At 45.9% G+C, this 22,562-nt stretch overlaps 1 protein-coding gene across 1 annotated transcript in view; it reads right to left on the bottom strand.

The window, feature by feature from the left end:
• Window positions 1-22,562, bottom strand: part of LOC137526179 (sterol 26-hydroxylase, mitochondrial-like) — a 48,482-nt gene that overhangs the window by 19,299 nt on the left and 6,621 nt on the right. The window contains exons 3-5 of the mRNA XM_068247399.1: window positions 14,681-14,880; window positions 13,128-13,325; window positions 2,934-3,097 (exon numbers count right to left, since the gene is read on the bottom strand). Coding sequence (XP_068103500.1) covers window positions 2,934-3,097; window positions 13,128-13,325; window positions 14,681-14,880 — 562 coding nt within the window. The remainder of the gene's footprint in view (window positions 1-2,933; window positions 3,098-13,127; window positions 13,326-14,680; window positions 14,881-22,562) is intronic.

The following is a 22,562-nucleotide window of genomic DNA, read 5'->3' as shown; positions in this document are numbered from 1 at the left end:
TTTTAGATTGTGTGGTTGCCGATATGACAAGAGTGGAGGTTTAGGGAATATCGTTCTCAGTCTGTGATCCTTGTGTAAAATGGGATGAAGTTCCTTAGCAATCCTCCTTAAAGAGAATCTGTATTGTTAAAATCGCTCAAAAGTAAACATACCAGTGCGTTAGGGGACATCTCCTATTACCCTCTGTCACAATTTCGCCGCTCCTCGCCGCATTAAAAGTGGTTAAAAACAGTTTTAAAAAGTTTGTTTGTAAACAAACAAAATGGCCATCAAAACAGGAAGTAGGTTGATGTACAGTATTTCTACACATAGAAAATACATCCATACATAAGCAGGCTGTATACAGCATTCCTTTTGAATCTCAAGAGATCATTTGTGTGTTTCTTTCCCCCATGCACTGAAGTTTCAGGCTGCTCTTTTCTTCCTGCAAACAGCTTTGCCCTTGTTAGTAATTCCTCAGTATGTGAAAGCCCAGCCAGCTCAGAGGACGATTTATCCAGCTGATTAGAGCAGCTTCTCTCTTCTCTCTTATCTAAATAACACACAGGCAGTATGCAGAGGGGCCAGGAAGGGTGAGTTCATAGCAGAACCACAACACTGAAGAACTTGGCAGCCTTCCAGACACAGGCCGACAAGTTTGACAGGGGAAAGATACATTGATTTATTACAGAGACTGTCATAGTAGAAAGTGCTGCAGTAAGCCAGAACACATTAGAATAGCTTTTGGAACATGTAGGATGATTAAAAACAGGATGCAATTTTTGTTACGGAGTCTCTTTAAGATTTCCAGGTGTGGGTTGTAGGTGACAACCAAAGGGACACGTTCCTCTTTCTGGTTTTGCTTATATTTCAGGAGTTCAGTCCTGGGGATGTTGCTGGCTTTCCTGATTTGGGCCTCAGCCATGGGAGGACTGTAACCTTGTTTAATGAAAGTGTTCTTAAGGTGATCCAGGTGCTTGTCTCTGTCCATCCTGTCAGAACAAATCCGGTTGTACCTTATAGCTTGGCTGTAAATTATAGAGTTCTTAATGTGCTTGGGATGAAAACTGTCATATCTTAGGTATGTGGGACGGTCTGTAGGTTTGCGATACACAGAGGTTTGTATGTTGTTACCCCTGATGTATATGGTGGTGTCCAGAAAGTTAATCTCTGTGTGAGAGTAGGTAAGTTTCAATTTGATTGTAGGATGGAAGGCATTGAAGTTCCTGTGGAACTGGAGAAGATCATCCTCACTTGCGGACCAGATGATTAAAATATCATCAATGAAGCGGAAGTAGGCCAAGGGTTTTATGCCACATGCATTGAGGTATTCCTCTTCGATTTTGGCCATGAATAGATTTGCATACTGTGGAGCGAATCGCGAACCCATTGCCACGCCCATCTGCTGTAAATAGAGGTCCTGTCCAAAAGTGAAATAATTATGAGTGAGAATGAATTTGATCAGTCCAGTAATAGGCTTTACAGGTATGCCCTGACCCTGAAGATATTTACGGCAGGCCGCAATACCATCATCATGGGGAATGTTCGTGTACAGGGACTCCACGTCCATCGTGGCCAGTATGGTTCCCTCAGGTACTGGGCCGATGGCTGACAGTTTGTTCAGGAGGTGGGTGGTATCCTGTAAGTAGCTGGGTCTTTTACAGACAAGAGGTTATATATATGGTAACTGTGTAGTTCTCTACTTTCTTTACAGGGTTGCTTCAGCTGTCGGTGGTCACTTTGGTGGTGGAAGTGGCTGCAGTGGATCAAGGTGAAGAGAGCTGGGTAATATCCCCGGACATCAGTAAATGCAAGGTGTTTTGGCTGGTTATTGGTTACCAGGTATGGTGTCCGTGGTTGTGGTGGTTAAAGGTGGATGCATGTAAGCCGAGGGGCTCCCAAGCCATTCTGGGCTGCTGGGGTTTCATGCTAATTCCTTGGTTATGGTTAATAGACCCCTTTGTTTTTTTTTATACATAGAAAAAAAAGGGTAGGAGGCACTCAAAAGCCAGGATCTATTCATAAAAACTTAAATATAGATAGATTGATAATGTAGATAGATAGATAGATAGATAGATAGATAGATAGATAGATAGATAGATAGATAGATAGATAGATAGATAGAGGGGCAAGCTTACCTCTCCTGGTGAAAATCACCAATTTAGTAAAAAATAATTTTTTATTCGTGCACAATTGGTAGGTGACAACACATTTCACGGATCATTAACCGCTTCCTCAGGTCAATTAAAAAAACAAGTACCTTTAAAAATGACTGTCGAGCGTGGGTGCCTTCTTTTGTTATACACATTATGTATTGTGTTATTGTTAATCTTATTTATGATTATCATAGTATGTTGAATTTTATATTGTGGAATCCTTGGGCTCAATTCACAAAGCGGTGATAAGCCAGTTATAACGCCTAAAAGACTTTAGGCGTGATAACCATTGCACCACGCTGGTGAAAAGCCCCTTATCATGCCTAAACTCAGTTTAGGCATGATAAGTTTAGGCATGATAAGTTTAGGCGTGATAAGTTTAGGCATTGATAAGTTTAGGCATTGATAAGTTTAGGCATTGATAAGTTTAGGCGTGATAAGTTTAGATAAGTTTAGATCGCAAAGTCCCGCTCGCAAAGCAGCGCCATTAAACTCTATGCGACGTTTTGCGCACCAGACTTTGCTAGCGCAAAACTTTTGATCAGCTGTGCACTGCGGTGCTAACCCAGTTGGTGCTATAGTTATCATGCCTAAAAACTTATCACACCTAAACTTATCATGCCTAAACTGAGTTTAGGCGTGATAAGGGGCTTTTCACCAGCACGCTAACAGTTTGCACCGCATTGTGAATCAGGCCCCTTGTATGCTGATTTCATACAGTAGACATACACACCAAAACACTTCCAGCAAAATTAAATTGTGAGCAGTTATTTTTCTTTTTTTTTAAATTCATATTACCGTGTCCACTCCGGCCAACAGCAGCTCAGCTATGCTGCCATACACCTCCTTATTGGTCAGTTTCCCGCTGGACAGCAGGTAGGTTAGGTACTCCCCCTGCACCTCCTCCCCGCGCTCCAAGCAAGCTTGTATCTTCTCCAGCTTCTGATCGATCAACTTGTTTCCTAAAGTGTCAATCCAAAGATATCAGAGAATCAGGACAAGCTGTTATTTATGTGAACACTTCGAAGAACATTTCCATTTTCTTACATCTGTAGTCACCTAACACGATTTCTAACAGCCATAACGTCGATGTGCACAGATGATAACTTGCTAGTTACTGCAGACAAAATAATTGATGTTAGCGGTCTTGTCAGGTGGTAGAGGGATGAATGGTCAGATCACAGGGGTGGTAATTATTAGTTACAAATTACCCAGCAAGCTAAAGGTGAACCAGAGCTCCTAGGAGTGTGTATGGGGCTAAAAATGGCCAAAAAGCCCTCTTACTAAAATGCTACCCAAAACAAAAGTTTGCCTTCTTAAAACAGAAGGAATTTGTGATAATTCAGGTTGGAGTGAGCATGTGATGTGTCCCATGATGCATCACTGCTGAATATGCAAATCATAATTTGTTGTCCCTGTAAGCTAACCACACCTCCAAAACTACTGGAATGTGATGATGTGTCAGCTTGTTATTTGTACAGAGCTACAATAATCCAACCTGCATACAGACTGTTTTGGATTGGGGGATCCTCATAAGTGCATGACACGGATTAATGTGGTTTTATGGGCTAGGACTTGAAACATACAGAGTTACAGATTACCCAGTAAGTTTCTGGTTAACCAGACCTCCTAGGAGTGTGTAAATGTGTAAGGGGCTACAAAGGACTGCAAAGTTTGGTCATTATTAGGTGTATCTAGACTTAAAGAAACACTGATGTCTCAGAAAATACATCTTTTTATTGCAAAAAGCTGTTCAACATTATTGCCCTAAGTAGAGATGGCCCGAACGGTTCGGCCGCGCTTTTCCGGAATTTTGATTCGCCCCCATAGTGCATCATTAGGGTCAGCTTTGACCCTCTACATCACAGTCAGCAGACACAAGGTAGCCAATCAGGCTACACTCCCTCCTGGAGCCCCCCCCCCCGCCTTATAAAAGGCAGGCAGCGTCAGGCATTTGACTCACTCGTGTGCCTGCAGTAATTAGAGCAGGGAGAGCTGCTGTGCAGAGACCTATAGGGAAAGCTTAGTTAGGCCCTTGTAGGCTTGTTAGCTTGCTCCTTGCTGATTCTTATTGCTAAAAAAGCACCCCTCAACAGCTCTTTTGAGAGCTAATCTTGTTCTTGTGATCTATTTTTTTTTTTTTGCGTGGCCCACTTGCATTATATACAGCCCCAGTTGCAGCGGGCCTTTGGCCCCTTGGTGGTATAATTACTACTGTGCCAGGTGCACATTATAATACCCATCGCTGAATATACCTACCTGTTGTTCACAGTGCACCCACCTACCTACGTGAGCGCACGCAGTGTCACTGTGCCTGTCCAGTACCTTTCTGTGTGTGACAGGTGCACATTGTAATACCCATCACTGCATATACCTACCTGTTCACTTCAGTGCACTCACCTACCTACGTGAGCGCACGCAGTGTGATATTTAATACCACCATTCACTCTACCTTTTCACGGTACATGTGTGTGACAGGTGCACATTTATAATACCCATCACTGCATATACCTATCTGTTGTGTTCAGTGCACCCATCTACCTACGTGAGCGCACGCAGAGCGAGATTTAATACCACCAGTCACTCTACCTTTTCACGGTATGTGTGTGTGACAGGTGCACATTTGTAATACCCATCACTGCATATACCTACTTGTTGTGTTCAGTGCACCCACCTACCTACGTGAGTGCACGCAGTGTGATATACCACTCCGTGCATACCTGTTAACTGCACCTGTGTGACTGCACATTGTATTAGTCAAGTCAGTGCATACCTTTCACTTCATCCCCCCCAATATGGACAAAAGCAGAGGCCACCTGGCAGGTCTGTTCAAGGTCGCACTGTCGTGATTTTGTGCGGCCCTCAACCAAAGTACAGTGTTCAGAAGAAGGCACGTGCCATCAACCCCCAATATTGTCAGGACGTAGTTGACTATTTAACACAACACCTCATCTTTCTCAGCTTCCGCACGGAAGCGTGACATATCTTCTCCTCCTGCTCTGATTCTGACACCCCGCTTAACACTCAGTCGGCCGCCACCACCAAAGTGCCATCACTCCAGGGCTCAGCGGTGTGGAAATTTTTTGTGTGTCTGCCTCAGATGAGAGCAATGCCATCTGTTCTCTCTGCCACCAAAAATTGAGCCGTGGAAAGACCAAGACCCGCGTAGGGACAACTACCTTACAAAGGCACATGATTACAAAGCACAAACTGCAATGGGATGACCAGGACAGGCGAGCAGGGCTACGGCAAGATGGCTGCCGAACCCCTGTACTGGAGACTATTTGTGTCTCCAGTACAGGGCTTCGGGCGCCATCTTGCCGTAGCCCTGTCAGCGTGGGAGACAAGAGAAGGAGGAAGGTGGTCCAGGGAGCAGCGCGTAAGAGGCCAGAGACTTCTGCCAGGTGAGTAAATGCTTTCTTTTCCAGGTGAACTGTTTGCCCGCATTGCGTTAATTTTCTGGTGAAATGTTTGCCCGCATTGCGTTAATTTTCTGGTGAAATGTTTGCCCGCATTGCGTTAATTTTCTGGTGAAATGTTTGCCCGCATTGCGTTAATTTTCTGGTGAAATGTTTGCCCGCATTGCGTTTATTTTCTGGTGAAATGTTTGCCCGCATTGCGTTTATTTTCTGGTGAAATGTTTGCCCACATTGCGTTTATTTTCTGGTGAAATGTTTGCCCGCATTGCGTTTATTTTCTGGTGAAATGTTTGCCCGCATTGCGTTAATTTTTTGGTGAAATGTTTGCCCGAATTGTGTTTTATTTTCTGGTGAAATGTTTGCCCGCATTGCGTTTATTTTGTACTGACATGTTGCCCGCATTGCGTTTATTTTGTACTGACATGTTGCCCGCATTGCGTTTATTTTGTACTGACATGTTGCCCGCATTGCGTTTATTTTGTACTGACATGTTGCCCGCATTGCGTTTATTTTGTACTGATATGTTTGCCCACATTGCGTTTATTTTGTACTGACATGTTGCCCGCATTGCGTTTATTTTGTACTGACATGTTTGCCCGCATTGCGTTTATTTTGTACTGACATGTTGCCCGCATTGCGTTTATTTTGTACTGACATGTTGCTCATTGCGTTTATTTTGTACTGACATGTTTGCCCGCATTGCGTTTATTTTGTACTGACATGTTTGCCCGCATTGCGTTTATTTTGTACTGACGACATGTTTGCCCGCATTGCGTTTATTTTGTACTGACATGTTTGCCCGCATTGCGTTTATTTTGTACTGACATGTTGCCCGCATTGCGTTTATTTTGTACTGACATGTTTGCCCGCATTGCGTTTATTTTGTACTGACATGTTGCCCGCATTGCGTTTATTTTATACTGACATGTTGCCCGCATTGCGTTTATTTTCTGGTGTCCGGGGTAACTGTTACTGCATTTATTATTTAATGGTCATAGATGGCTATGTTTGCTGCTTTGTGGTTATGGTATACTATTAGCATCACACAGTTTCTGCACACCCATGATGCAAAGTCTCGTTTGACCACATCATGGCGTAAACACTGCTTTCTTATGCCTCGCTGTTACATCATTACATTAGCTCCGCCCATACAACGTCATGGCCACGCCCATTTTTCACAGCACCCAACCCCCAGTCTTCGTCGCTGCGTGCTCCTCAGTCCCCCCACTTTTCGCAACGGCGCGCTGCGTGTGCCGCCCCCCCCCCTCCCCGTCCCAGGTTGGACGCACAAAAATCTGGTCACTCTACTATCAGCGCGTATCTCCGCCTTTCCCTCGCCCCTTTCAGTGAAGGAAGACAGAGGGGCGGGCAGAGGTAGAGATACGCACTGATAGACGCGTGTAGAGGCAGAGCTGCAGCTGAAAGCTCTGCCTCTCACGGAAGCGCTCCCCACAATTTTCCCCCGGGAATGCGGCGTTTTAGTTAGGGCAATAATGTTGAACAGCTTTTTGCAATAAAAAGCTGTATTTTTAGAGACTTCAGAGTCTCTTTAAAGGTCATGTTCAAGCCTTATTTAGTTTATTTATATGCTCTTAATGAGACATTATTTTATATGAATTAGGCATTAATTGCTTAAGGACCATAGGCTTACACCCCCTAGTGACCAGACTATATTTTACAAATTAGGCCACTGCAGCTTTAAGGGAGGGCGTAGGGCTGCAGGGCCGTACAACTCAGCACACAAGTGATTTATTTCAAACCCCCCCTTTCTGCCCACCAACAGAACTTTCTGTTGGTGGGCTGTGATCGCTGCCCCCGTTTGTTTATTTTTGTATTTTTTTGTTTGTACATTTTTTTTAAATAAATTTTCCTATTTATTTTTTTCCGACCCTCTCTCTCTCCACCAGCCAATGACAGCGATCGGCTGTCAGCTGATCGCTCCTGAGCCTCATAGGGGGACAGCTGTGTCACACGGCTGTCACCAGTACAGCACTGCCATAGATCGCAACGCTATTCACTGTAAATAGACTGCGGTTTCGCATTTAACAGTCTCCTAGCAGCGATCGCCACTGGTAGACTGATGATGGAGCGGAGCTCTGTCATTCAAGCAGGAATGTGCGCACATCGGCTCACGCGATCCCCTGCAATCTCCACCCTCAGGACTTCACGCCAATTGGCATGGAGTGGTCGGCAAGGGGTTAAAAGACTTTTGAAAACAAAACAAAAAATATTTGCTACAACAATTTCCTACAGCACCTAATTTTCTCCACCACGACCACTTCCAGTGTCTTTGGGCAACATCTAAACACCAACCAGGTTATAGGAACAGCAAGGCACACGAATATCCTCTTTAGTCAGTCCTCTTCCAATTCCCCATACTTATTTCCAGCTATTGTATCGTATATACTCGACTATAAGCCTAGAAATTTAGGGCTGGCTCACTAAATTAAAGTATAGGGGTAGTGTAACGATTTGTGTCAGCAAAAGGCAGAATTCTGATTATTAGGTGATCTGCAGAATCACCAATAATGCAGATGTATACCTGAATATAAGATGATCTGCAGAATCACCTATAATGCTGGTATATCAGAAGTTGCCGTGACAACAAATACAAAAGGTGTAACAGGTGTAACGTGCTTGGTGCAACAGTAATGCAGATAGCTCACCAGAGGAGCTGGTGAGCACTATCAGGATAATAAGCCTCACCAGAGGAGCTGGTGAGCACTTATCAGTGCAGGAACTATTACCAGAGGAGCTGGTGTATGATAACAAATGCAATAGTTCTCACCAGAGGAGCTGGTGTATGATAACAAATGCAATGGTTCTCACCAGAGGAGCTGGTGTATGATAACAAATGCAATAGTTCTCACCAGAGGAGCTGGTGGAGACTATCTAAGCAGAAGTCCTCACCAGAGAAGCTGGTGGGCACTAATAGTAATAACCTCACCAGTGACAAGGGCTCACTGGTGAGTAGAGTAGTCAGACAGATCGGTTTGGCAACAGACAGGAAGATACAGTACAGAATCGGCAGGCAAGAGGATCAAGGTAATTCAGGCAGAGTTAGCAACAGGATCAGATGGCGATAGTACAAAGGCGTTAAGCGGAAGGGAAGTCAGAAGAGAGAGCCAGAGTCATACACAGATATCAAGCAATATATATCAAATAACAATAATAATCCTAGTCTGTGTGAAATCCCCAGTTTCCTCCCGGATCAAAGCACACCGGATCTATCTAAGGGTCTGAGTGCTAACACGTAGCATTCGCAACAGCAGACACTTTGCAAGTGAAACCTCGCTGCTTAAGAAGCCGAGGAGACCCTTCGGCCACGCCTCCGCTCATCAGCCAATCGGAGACGCTGAAAGCCTCTGCTGACGTCAGCCGACCGGCCGGTCTGCTGACGCGCCTAAAGATCTCATCTGTGCACGCGCGCGCGACAAAGCTACTCTGTGAGCAACTGACAGTCCCCTCCTCGGCGTGCTAGACGCCGGAGGGACGGTAGACATGCCTGGCAGTGAAACCGAAGCAGCTGCGGTGGCATCCAGACTGCCCGCAGCTGCTTCTCCTGGGATTGTTACAGGTAGGCTTGTACTTGAGTAGATTCGGTCCAAAATGTCTGACTCATAGCCGAGGGGGTGGGGAAGAGGGTGGGGGAGGAGGTGGGGGAGGGGATGGGGGCGTGCCTTTCTCTCACTCTTTGCAGAGTGAGCCGCAGTGGCCAGCATGTTATATAATCCCCCTCCCGCCATGACTTGGAAAAGCATTAACTTGTATAGCTTTCTTTCGAAATGAAAAAGTTTTAGAGAATGGGTGGGTAAACTTTTCTGGCGGTGGGCCGCATTTTTCTAGAATGTGGCCTGCAGTTAGAGTGTCTCCCTCTCGTCCTCACTCGCCCTCTCCAGAAAAAGCATGTGTGGGAAGAGATTGGGTAGTAACTCACCCAATCGCACTTTCTAGCGGTGATCTCCATGGTGATGGCGGTGTCATGTGACATGGTGGCAGGTCACATGATGCTGTCGTTGCCATGAAGATCAGTGCTGAAAAGTGGAATTGAGCAAGTTGACTATCTTTTATGTGTGCTGCATATGTATTCTTGAATGGACAGCATGAGGGAGAAGGCGAAAGGGCATCTGGCTTCAAAGCAGTCGTGTTTCGAATCCAGCCTGCAGGCTTTAGTTTGCCCAGTCCTGTTTGAGAGGCATCCATTGCCTGTGTGACGTTGACATTTTTACCAACCAATGGCTGTAACACTGAGCACACTGAATAAAGTGTGAATGGTTAGTGACATTCCCATTTGCAGCAATTTACCCAGTGACATGATGTGACACTTTCTTGCTAAAGGAAATGCCAAAAAAACATAGGTCTGAAAGTCCTGCCCAAAATTAACAAGGAAGGGGCAGGAGGGAAATATACTGGGATGTAAGAAGGGGAATGAATAACAGCTGCACTTGGGGGGGGGGGGGAGATGTTATTGGCTGCACTTATGGGCCAGGAGGGGATAATGGCTGCAATACTGTATGCAGTGCAGCCATTAACCCCTCCTGGCCCCAATTGCAGCTGTTAATTCTTCCTGGTCCCCAAGTGCAGCCATTAACTTTGCTGGGTAGACTTATACTTGAGTCAATACAACTGATTGAAATAACCATCAATTAATTTAGTGGCCCATTAAAAAAATCAACATTGTGGATCAGTCTTTAGATTGATTTTAGCCCTTAAAGAGGAACTGTAGTGAAAATAACCTAACAGTGGCGTAGCAATAGAGTTTGCAGAGGTAACGACCACATCAGGGCCCTTGGGTCAGAGGGGCCCAAGGGGCCCTTCCCTCAAGCACAATATTAGCTCTCTATTGGTCCTGTGCTGGTTATGATCACTTCTATGGATGCTTTAAATAGTAGTAATCATTAAACTGTTTCCCATCCCCTACTTGCACCCATTACACTGTGGAAATCCTTGGCAGGTTTTGGTGTGACATATCACGAGTTATGTATAGAGTGCTTGGGGTTGGGGTGGGGGGGCATATTAAACTATTAAACTTGCACCAGGGCCCATAGCTCCTTAGCTATGCCACTGTAAAGTAATGTGTACAATTTTTTTTTATTTTTTTTTTACAATATTCATTTATAGATTTAGTCAGTGTTTGTCCTTTGCAGAACCTTTGCTCTCCCTCATTTACATTGTGAAATGCATTACTGGTGGTGACATCTTTAATTTTGCCAGGTGATCTGTACGGAATGTTCATTACTGAGAATTCTATGCACAGAGGAAGATGCTGCTTGCTTTGCAGTAGGATAAAGCCTCTATTTCCCACAATGCAACGAGGTTCACAGAGAGCAAACTGTCAGGATGATGGTCATGACATCACACTGTGGGAGGGGTTTCACTACAATATCAGCCACACAGACCCCCCTGATGATCTATCTAAGAAAAGGTAAAGGTGGGAAAGGGGTTATCAGCTACTGACTGGGATGATGTTCAATCCTAGGTTAAAGTTCCTCTTTATTAATATCAGTTATACTATCGATCACAAATGTTTAAATCCACTTCAAGTTAGGATCAATTAGACTATGCATTTAAATGTCCAATTGGGCTAAAAATGTGTACCATGTATGCCAACAGCTGCGTTTTCTGTATATTGGCCAGTTATAATCATTATAAGCAATCTTCTGCTATAAACCCTTTTAAATAAATACTTCATCCAATAAACTCCATTCTTTAGAAGACTCTGCAAATTAATTCTTCTTCCACCTCATATTCCAACTGGGGAGAAATTTTAAGGTAGCCATACACTGGTCGATTTGCCATCAGATTCGACCAACAGATAGATCCCTTTCTGATCGAATCTGATCAGAGAGGGATCGTATGGCTGCCTTTACTGCAAACAGATTGTAAATCGATTTCAGCATGAAACTGATCACAATCTGTGGAGCTGCCACTGCCGCCGCCTGCCCGCCAGCTATACATTACCTGTTCTGGCCGGCGCGACTCCCCCGGACTCCGCTGTCTTCTTCTCCGCGCTGGGCTCCGGTCCGGCTGGCTCGCTTTACTGAACTTCCTGTCCAGGGGAAGTTTAAACAGTAGAGGGCGCTCTACTGTTTAAACTTCCTGCCGGGACAGGAAGTTCAGTGAAGTTGCAGCCCGGAGCGGAGAAGAAGACAGTGGAGACCGGGGGAGTCGCGCCGGCCAGAACAGGTAATGTATCTCCGCTGTATTGCGTCGGTCGTCGGGCATTCGAACGCCGCTATCGACGCACTCCCGACCTGCTGGCGATCGAGAAAAATCTTCTGCACAGACAGATCGTCGGGAATGATTTATTTCGGACGGAAATCGATCGTTCTGTCAGCGTTTGCGCGACGATTTCACAGCAGATTCGATCACAGTGATCGAATCTGCTGTATATCGGCAGGAAAATCGTTAGGTGTATGGGCCCCTTTAGACCTTTATTCAATTCAATTTCCTTCCTAAGTTATCTTCTAGGAAATATTTTTTAATCTTCTCTTTAAAATAACCTTTCAGCACTCTGCAATTAAAGTACCAAAAAGTAGGTGGAAAAAGTACTGTCAAAATTTTTGTATTTCCTTGCTTGTGGGTGACAGGAGCGTCTAAATGCAGCATTTGCCATTCAAATGTTATCAAGCCTTGTTCATTCACATGATTGGATGCGCTTTTTAAACGACAGTTGCTTAAAGAGGAACTGTCGCAAAAATCTTAAAATTTAAAACACATACAAATAAGAAGCACATTTCTCCCAGAGGAAAATGAGCCGTTAATTACTTTTCTCCTATGTTGCTGTCACTTAGGCCCAGTGCACACCGAGCGGTTTTTGATGCGATCCGCCGGCCGCATCCACCTGTCAAACCACTCGGTTAATGTATCTCAATGGGCTGGTGCACACCGGCGGTTTTAGGATTGTAGCAAACCACAAACGTGCCTCCTGCTGCACGTTTGCGGTTTGCAGAAGTGTTTCTGCCTCAGTGTAAAGGATAGGAAAAACGCAAACTGCTCTGAAAAACACTACATCAGAGCTGTTTCCCAGGCGTTTTTGTTACAGAAGCTGTTCAGTAACAGCTTTACTGTAACAATATTTGTAATCTGCTGCACAAAAACGCTCCAAAAACGCTAGGCATGTTTAGAAATCCTCTCTAAACATGCCTAGAATCGCTCTGAAATCAGCTCCCAAAACCGCTAGTGTTTTGCAGATCTGCTAGCGGTTTTGGTGTGCACTGGGCCTTACAGTAGGTAGTAGAAATCTGACATTACTGACATATTTTGGGCTAATCCATCTCTTCATGGGGGATTCTCAGCATGGCACACTCGCTGGCTGCACACTATTTTGGCAGTTGGATGGAGCAACTGCCATTCACTAAGTGCTTTTAAAAATAAATAAAACCCCGAGAACCCCCCTATGAGAAGATGGGCTAGTCCAAAATCTGTCGATAATGTCAGATTTCTACTACTTACTGTAAGTGACAGCAACATAGGAGAAAAGTAATTTATGGCTCATTTTACTCTGGGAGAAATGTACTTATTTGTATGTGTTTTAACAAGAGTTCCTCTTTAAGGTTTTACACTCACTCACCAAAAGCAAAGATGTTGTCCCAGTTCTCCAGGTACAGCCGGTAAAAGGGTAACAGATTTTGGGTCCAGGCTGGTAGTATAGACACAAGTACATTATATTTCAGCATGGCTCCTATAGAGTTGATAAACTTCTGGGACTCTGGGGGGATGGTATTCTCCAGGCAGCCAATACGGCTCTCAAACAGGATATAGGAAATTCCTAGGTTTAAAGAGAGGATATAAGATTTAAAATATTAAATAGAAAGGAAGGTTAAGAGATGGGAGATGAGAGGGGGAGGGAAAATAGGGGAGGATATGAGAGGGAGGGGAAGGAAAAAGAGGAGTGATATGAGAGGGGAGATGGGGGGGGGGGAGGGTTGAGGGAAGAGAGGGGAAATGAGAAAGGGTCGAGGAAGGTAAGGGAAGAGAGGGGAGATGAGAGAGGGAGGGGAAGGGAAGAGGCTTCACCACCACAAAGACAGACAGACCCTGAGTCTGTACCGTCTGAGTGCCCACAGCCTGGAGATGGAGACAGGGCGCCACAGAAGAAGCCGCGGGAGGAGAGTCTGTGCAGACAAAGTGACCAGGAGGTCTTGGAGGATGAGGCCCACTTCCTGCTACACTGCAGCAAATATACACCATTGAGGACCGCCCACTTCCAGAGACTCTCCACCCACATCCAGGATTTTACCTCCACAGATGAGGAGAGGAAACTCTATATCCTACTGGGGAGGAGGAAAAAACTGTGCAAATAGCAGCCCGACATATCACTGCCTGCCACCAACTGAGAGGAACATAATACCCCATGGACTGTACACCCCCAATACCCCCTATGGACTGTATATCCCAGTCCCCCATACTGTCCCTTACATCCTCCACACACCTATGGACTATATACCCCAACCCCCTATATCCTTCCCCTATTCACACAATCCCCCCTCCCCATGTTAATGTTTTGTTTTGCTTTGGCAATGCTAAATGTATTTGGCCCTGCCAATAAAGCTTTTTTGGATTTGTATTTGGAGGTAGATAAGAGAGGGAGGGGAAGGGAGTAGAGTGGAGATGAGAGAGGGTGATGGGGAAGACAGGAAAACACCTAAAAGTGGGTATAAGGACAGGAGAAGATAAAATGATAGAGGGTGGGGAAGAGGAGAGTATTAATATTTAAAGGGGGGGGGCAAAGTAGGACTGAACTGGAAAAGATGTTAACGAGAGAGAGTAGGGGTGCATAAAGATAGAAAGAGGGTAAACAGGTGTAAAGAGGGAAACAGAGAAAGCAGATATGAAGAGAGAGAAGGGAATGAGAGGAGCAGCAGAGTTGTAGAGAAACAGAGGAAGGAGAAAGAAAATGAATGAATGTAGAAGGAAGTGATGCGGGTAGGAGAGGAAGTGATGCGGGAGAGGAAGAGAGAGGCAGGAAAATATGGGGTTCCTTTTAACAAAGGTCACAGTGGAATTTAAAATATGTGAACTCTATACCAGTTCACACTGCAGTGTGGGTGGTTTTGTGTTAGTAATTGGGGGGGAGGGGGGAGTGAGAAAATTAGAGGTGGCATCAGTGGAGCATAAACTCACCTTCAAATGCAAATGGATACAGGACATTGGCAATGTCATTCACCATGACTCCTGAAGGTGTCGCTTTCCTGTGGTCATCCAGCTTGATCAGGAAATCAGTCACCACCTCATTGATGGCCCCGGTATAGAGGACCGCCTCGGCTGGCTTTAGCAGCCTCTTGTTGAGCACAGAGCGCAGTGTGTACCAACGGTGGCCCTCCCTGTGGAGACAGGACAATATCCATTCTTAATCTGCAGCAGAAATGTAGCATGATGCAGCTCCTGACCAGGCCCAGATTTACCTCACAGGAGCCTATAGGCACAGATGTCCTGGTACCCTAGACTTCACCCTCCATGAACCTACTAACACCCACCAAAATGCACTGCAAGTGTGCTGCCTGTCCCAGCCAGAGCCGGGACAAGGTCCTCCAGCACCCAAGGCTGAGACACCAAAATGCGCCCCTCCATCCCTCCCACCCCAGCCGTCACACACTGATTGCTATTAGACTAAGAGGCGCCACAGGGCCCACAACCTCCCCAATACCTTAATATCTAGTTATCTGGCTTGCAGTCACTGCCATGTATCTCCTTTTCTTATTTCTTTCTGCTTCAAACACAATTAGGAATGACAGCTGAATGAATTCTGCGCCCCCTCCTACACTGCGCCCTGAGGCTGGAGCCTCTCCAGCCTATGTCTCGGCCCGGCCCTGGTCCCAGCTGTCACTTCTCCCTTACTTCCCTTGCCCATCATAGGTAGCCACAGGTGCATCTTAGCTTCCATGTTTCCTCCTGCTTTATGCCTACTCTTCTCTGCTACTATAGAGAAAATTATCACCTCTATACTTTCTTGAATTGTGGTAATTTTAACAAAACTGTTCTCTTCCTTCTGCTTAAAATGTACCGAAGGCGGGTCTAATGTTAAAAATAAAAAATACTTGCCTAACGAGAGAAGCCTCTGGATCAAGCAGAAGCTTCCCACCGTTGCCATGCTTGGACCCCTAAAAGAAACCCGATAAGAGCTTCATCATGACCATGCTCTTCTTCATGCATGGCCGCGGCAGTAGTGCCCCAGCACAGATGCATGGAGAGGAACTACATCTCCCAGGATGCACCAGGCATCCCAGGAATGCATTGCGTGGCCAAGGACATATGAAAACTCTGCGAGAACCTGTAGATTCTGAGGCAAAGGGCACTATGTAACTATACAGGATCTTCTCAAAAAATTAGCATATTGTGATAAAATTCATTATTTTCTGTAATGTACTGATAAACATTAGACTTTCATATATTTTAGATTCAAATACACACAACTGAAGTAGTTCAAGCCTTTTATTGTTTTAATATTGATGATTTTGGCATACAGCTCATGAAAACCCAAATTTCCTATCTCAAAAAATTAGCATATTTCATCCGACCAATAAAAGAAAAGTGTTTTTAAAACAAAAAAAGTCAACCTTCAAATAATTATGTTCAGTTTTGCACTCAATACTTGGTCGGGATTCCTTTTGCAGAAATGATTGCTTCAATGCGGCGTGGCATGGAGGCAATCAGCCTGTGGCACTGCTCAGGTGTTATGGAGGCCCAGGATGCTTCGATAGCGGCCTTAAGCTCATCCAGAGTGTTGGGTCTTGCGTCTCTCAACTTTCTCTTCACAATATCCCACAGATTCTCTATGGGGTTCAGGTCAGGAGAGTTGGCAGGCCAATTGAGAAGCTTTATGGAGATGAAGATTTCATTTTTCAGCACGACCTGGCACCTGCTCACAGTGCCAAAACCACTGGTAAATGGTTTACTGACCATGGTATTACTGTGCTCAATTGGCCTGCCAACTCTCCTCACCTGAACCCCATAGAGAATCTGTGGGATATTGTGAAGAGAAAGTTGAGATATGCAAGACCCAACACTCTGGATAAGCTATCGAAGCATCCTGGACCTCCATAACACCTGAGCAGTGCCACAGGCTGATTGCCTCCATGCCACGCCGCATTGAAGCAGTCATTTCTGCAAAAGGATTCCCGACCAAGTATCGAGTACATAACTGAACATAATTATTTGAAGGTTGACTTTTTTTTGTTTTAAAAACACTTTCTTTTATTGGTCGGATGAAATATGCTAATTTTTTGAGATAGGAATTTGGGGTTTTCATGAGCTGTATGCCAAAATCATCAATATTAAAACATTAAAAGGCTTGAACTACTTCAGTTGTGAGTAATGAATCTAAAATATATGAAAATTTAATGTTTATCAGTACATTACAGAAAATAATGAACTTTATCACAATATGCTCATTTTTGAGAAGATCCTGTATAAGAAGTTTAAGGCTTCCATATTGACACGGTGTAAGTAGAAGCCTTCTCAAGCACTATAGGCCACACAGAAGGGATACTGTAGGGGGGGGGGGGGTCGGGGGAAAATGAGCTGAACTTACCTGGGGCTTCTAATGGTCCCCCGCAGACATCCTGTGCCCAATGCTCCAGCCCCGCCTCCGGTTCACTTCTGGAATTTCAGACTTTAAAGTCTGAAATCCACTGCGCCTGCGTTGCCGTGTCCTCGCTCCCGCTGATGTCACCAGGAGCGTACTGCTGAGGCCCAGTATGGTCTGCGACTGCGCAGTATGCTCCTGGTGACATCAGCAGGAGCGAGGACACGGCAACGCAGGCGCAGTGGTTTTCAGACTTTAAAGTCTGAAATTCCAGAAGTGAACCGAAGGCGGGGCCAGAGCATTGGTGAGTGGCTGCGCGGGCACAGGATGTCTGCGGGGGACCATTAGAAGCCTCAGGTAAGTTCAACTCATTTTCCCCCGACCCCCCTACAGTATCCCTTTAAGGTCGCTTTAACTGCTTGTTGACACATCACTGTGAGGCCAGCTGCTGCTGCTGATCACCACTAGGGATTATTAAAAGTGCATCCCTGCATCCAATAGGCATTTAGTGCAGGAGATAACATAAACACCTCCCATTAGCACTGCTAGTCTTAAACCCCATCTACACCATACAATTTTTTGTCTGATCCGATCATTGATTTTAACCCCCTTGGCGGTATGAAAAATACCGCCAGGGGGCAGCGCAGCAGTTTTTTTTTAATTATTTTTTTTTTAAATCATGTAGCGAGCCGAGGGCTCGCTACATGATAGCCGCTGCTCAGCGGCATCCCCCCAGCCCCGCCGATCGCCTCCGGCGATAGGCGATCAGGAAATCCCGTTCAAAGAACGGGATTTCCTGGAGGGCTTCCCCCCGTCGCCATGGCGACGGGGCGGAATGACGTCACCGACGTCAGCGACGTCGGGACGTCATTGGGAGACCCGATCCACCCCTTGGCGCTGCCTGGCACTGATTGGCCAGGCAGCGCAGGGGTCTGGGGGGGGGGGGCGCCGCACCGGATAGCGGCGATCGGGTGCGCGGCGGCGGCGATCGGGGTGCTGGCGCAGCTAGCAAAGTGCTAGCTGCGTCCAGCAAAAAAAAAATTATGTAAATCGGCCCAGCAGGGCCTGAGCGGCACCCTCCGGCGGCTTACCCCGTGTCACACAGCGGGGTTACCGCTAAGGAGGTTAATTGATTCAATCCAACATGTCCGATTGGGATTCCATTCAATTTGCCATTGTTTCGAATCCCATTGCCATTGTTTCGAATCCCGATCGGACATGTCAGATTGAATCGAATCAATGAATCGATGGTGTAGATGGGGCTTAAGGTGGCCACACACCATACCATTGGTTCGAATCCCAGCCAGGGCACTATCTGCAAAGAGTTTGTATGTTCTCTCCGTGTCTGCGTGGGTTTCCTCCGGGCACTCCGGTTTCCTCCCACATTCCAAAAACATACAGATAAGTTAATTGGCTCCCCCTAAAAAAATTGGCCCTAGACTACAGTACTTACACTACATAATATAGACATATGGCAATGGTAGGGATTAGATTGTGAGCTCCTTTGAGGGACAGTTAGTGACAAGATATATATATATATACACTGTACAGCGCTGCGTAATATGTCGGCGCTATATAAATACTAAATAATAATAATAATAATAATTTTTGAAATATCTGTTCAATTTAAGAATTGCAATACATTTTTCTGACTGATTGTAACATTTCAAAAATATGACCAATGTACCACACAAGTATGTTCAATTTCCCTCCAGTTATGATAAAAATGATTGGAAACCCTGACAAAATTGCTAGGGTGTGTATATTAATAAATTGACAATCCAACACACACCATACAATCTTTAGAAAGATTGAAGAAAAATATCTGGCATTCCGGATCGATTAAAATCGAAGAAAACGGGAAATCCGATCGGATTTTTCAGTTGAATAAAAAAAAAAAGCTTCAGATTTTTTCGGGTGATCCGATCATTTTTATCGAATTGCTGTAAAATCGGATCATTTTATTGTATCGTGTGTGGCCACCTTTAAAGGTTCATACACACCTACCAACGATCTGTCCAACTATCTACCAAACTTGTCTGTTATGGTGCGTACACACGCACTACTACAGAGAATGACGGGTCCGTCAGACCCTCCCGTTGGGCAGTCGTTCTCCCGACAGTAGTGCGTGTGTACAGTCTGTCGGCAGACTGATAAGGCTCAGCGGATCGTTCAGAAACAGCCTTATCAGTCTGCAGACAGACTGTACACACGAACTACTGTCGGGAGAACGACCGCCCAGCGGGAGGGTCTAACGGACCTGTCATTCTCTTTAATAGTGCGTGTGTACGCACCTTTTAGCCCCATACAACTTTTGTTGTCAAACAAGTTGAAACAACTAAAAAAGTCTTTTGCTATTGTTTAAACAGCTGATAAGACTGATAAGAAGTCAATCCAACAGTTGGATTGACTTCTTATCAGTGTTATCAGCTTTTTGGACAATAGGAAAATACTTCTTTTTTGTCGTTTCAAAACAAAAGCTGTTTGACAATTGGGCTGCATAAAAGACCGCTGTTGAGCGTGTGTATGAGGCTTAACAGACAAGTCTGGCAGATAGTTGGACAGATTGTTGGTAGGTGTGTATGAGCCTTAAAGATGCATACACAGGTGATAAATGTCGCCTCTCAAGGTTCGGTCCGCTTGGGGCGACATTGCTGGGGCAGCCTGTACAGATGCATGTCAGCTATGTAGCTGCTAACGCATACTGTTGCTATGCGGGGGGGGGGGGCAGAGGGACGATGGAGCGGCGCGTGCAAGATGTCACGCAGCAGGTGGGGGAGCGGCGTCCTCAAAGGAGTTGGCTACCCGTTGGGTCATTCAAGCGGGGATACGCTCACATCGGCACCTGCGATCCCCTGCAAACTCCGCCCCCAGAGCTGCACTCCTGAAGCGGTCGTTTATTGGTTAAAAGACATTTTATTGACAAGTTTCAAAATATCACCCAGAAGAAAAACTCAGGAGAAAAACTTAATTGCGTATGGGCCATGAAGTCAGGTGTAATGAACACAAAATTTCGGGGCTGTTGAAGGTTCATTTGGAGGTGTGAGGAAGACATGACTGGAGGGGAGATGAAGGTGTAGCTAGAAGAGTGATAAAGGTATGGCTGAAAGCAGTGGCGTCCCTACTATAGAGCGGAGGGGAGCGTGGCGCACCGGGTGTCAGACACCCAGGGGGGTGTCGCCACGACCCCCCACAGCAGCACAGCAGGAGGGGGAAGCAGGGCTAGAAGGAGGGGCTGTGGAGGCAGCGGTGGGGAGGGGGGACATATCCCCCCCCCCTCCCTCACCTGGGACCCCTCCTTCTGCCTCTCTCTCCCCCTCCAGAATAGCGGCGACAAGTGCGGGGCGGCCGGAGGCGTATGGACAATTACTCACCTGATTTCCTCGTTCCAAGCGTGGAGCGCAGCGTCATGACGTTGCAGGTCTCCGTCTTCAATGCCGCCCACTGTGCTTCCTGATTAGCGGAAGCACAGTGGACGGCATTGGAGGAGGAGACCTGTAACGTCATGACGCTTGGATTGCGGAGATTAGGTGAGTAATTTTCTGTACACCTCCGGCCGCCACGCACTTGTCGCCGCTATTCTGGAGGGGGAGAGGGAGACAGAAGGAGGGGTCCCAGGTGAGGGACCCCTCCACAGCCCCTCCATCTAGCCCTGCTTCCCACTCCTGGGGCACCTACACTGGAGGCAACTATACTAGCTTACTGGGGGCAACTATACATATTGGGGGCAACTATACATATTGGGGGCAACTATACTAGCTTACTGGGGCAACTATACTAGCCATACTGGGGGCAACTATACTAGCTTACTGGGGGCAACTATACTAGCCATACTGGGGGCAACTATACTAGCTTACTAGGGGCAACTATACTAGCCATACTGGGGGCAACTATACTAGCTTACTAGGGGCAACTATACTAGCCATACTGGGGGCAACTATACTAGCTTACTAGGGGCAACTATACTAGCCATACTGGGGGCAACTATACTAGCTTACTAGGGGCAACTATACTAGCCATACTGGGGGCAACTATACTAGCTTACTAGGGGCAACTATACTAGCCATACTGGGGGCAACTATACTAGCTTACTAGGGGCAACTATACTAGCTTACTGGGGGCAACTATACTAGCCATACTGGGGCAACTATACTTACTGGGGGCAACTATATTAGCTATACTGGGGGCAACTAAACTATACTAGCTATACTGGGGGCAACTAAACTATACCAGCTATAGTGGGGGCAACTATACTGGCTGGGGCAACTATACTAGCTATACTGGCTGGGGCAACTATACTAGCTATACTGGGGGCAGCTATCCTGGCTGGGGGCAACTATACTAGCTATACTGGCTGGGGGCAACTTTACTAGCTGTACTGGCTGGGGGCAACTATACTAGCTATACTGTCTGGGGGCAACTATACTAGCTATACTGGCTGGGGGCGACCATACTAGCTATACTGGGGCAACTATACTAACTATACTGGGGCAACTATACTAACTTCATTTGGGGCAACTATACTAGCTATACTGGGGGCAACTATACTAGCTATCCTGGGGGCAACTATATTACCTACACTAAGGGCAACTATACTAGCTATATTGGGGGCAACTATACTAGCTATACTGGGGCAATGGCAGCGCCATTCTCCAAGCACCCCTAAAGCACCCCCCAGCGTGAACTGACTTTCTGCGTCTAATAGACGTCTCATTGACAGCAGCAGCCCACAGCTGCGGCAGAGCAGGGCTACAGTAAAATGGCGTCTGAAGCCCTGCTCTGGAGACTTTGAGTCTGCAGTGCAGGGCTTCGGGCGCCATTTTCCCATAGCCCTGCTCTAAGCGCGGGAGTTTTAGTTGCTGGCTGGCTGCAGAGGATTGTGGGAGCTGCGCCGAACGGAGGCCGGGACAGAAGGTCTGCTGCTGCTTCAGGTGAGTAAATGTTTTTTTTTAATTTATATTAGCAGGTGTATCGACTGTTCTGGTCAGGTCTGCTACATGATTGAAGTGTTTTCTGGCCAGGTCGGCCACATGATTGCATGTATTTTCTGGTCAAATCTTCCACATGATTGCATGTATTTTCTGGCCAGGTCGGCCACATGATTGCATGTATTTTCTGGTCAAATCTTCCACATGATTGCATGTATTTTCTGGTCAAATCTTCCACATAATTGCATGTATTTTCTGGTCAAATCTTTCTGCTACATGATTGAAGTGTTTTCTGGCCAGGTCTGCCACGATTGCATGTATTTTCTGGTCAAATCTTCCACATGATTGCATGTATTTTCTGAGCAAATCTGCCGCCATGATTGCATGTATTTTCTAGGCAAATCTACCGCCATGATTGCATTTATTTTCTGGGCAAATCTACTCACTTTACATGTATTTTCTTGAGAAAACCTGCACAATTATGTGAATTTTCTGGGAAAAGGCTCACCAAAACTTGGGCCCACTGTCTTTGCGTAGCACTTTTAAAGGGAAC

Source organism: Hyperolius riggenbachi, chromosome 7 (genome assembly GCF_040937935.1).
Source record: "Hyperolius riggenbachi isolate aHypRig1 chromosome 7, aHypRig1.pri, whole genome shotgun sequence".
NCBI classification, from domain to species: domain Eukaryota; kingdom Metazoa; phylum Chordata; class Amphibia; order Anura; family Hyperoliidae; genus Hyperolius; species Hyperolius riggenbachi.
The sequence above is the reverse complement of the archived record's forward strand: the minus strand, read 5'-3'. Positions and strand labels throughout refer to the sequence as shown.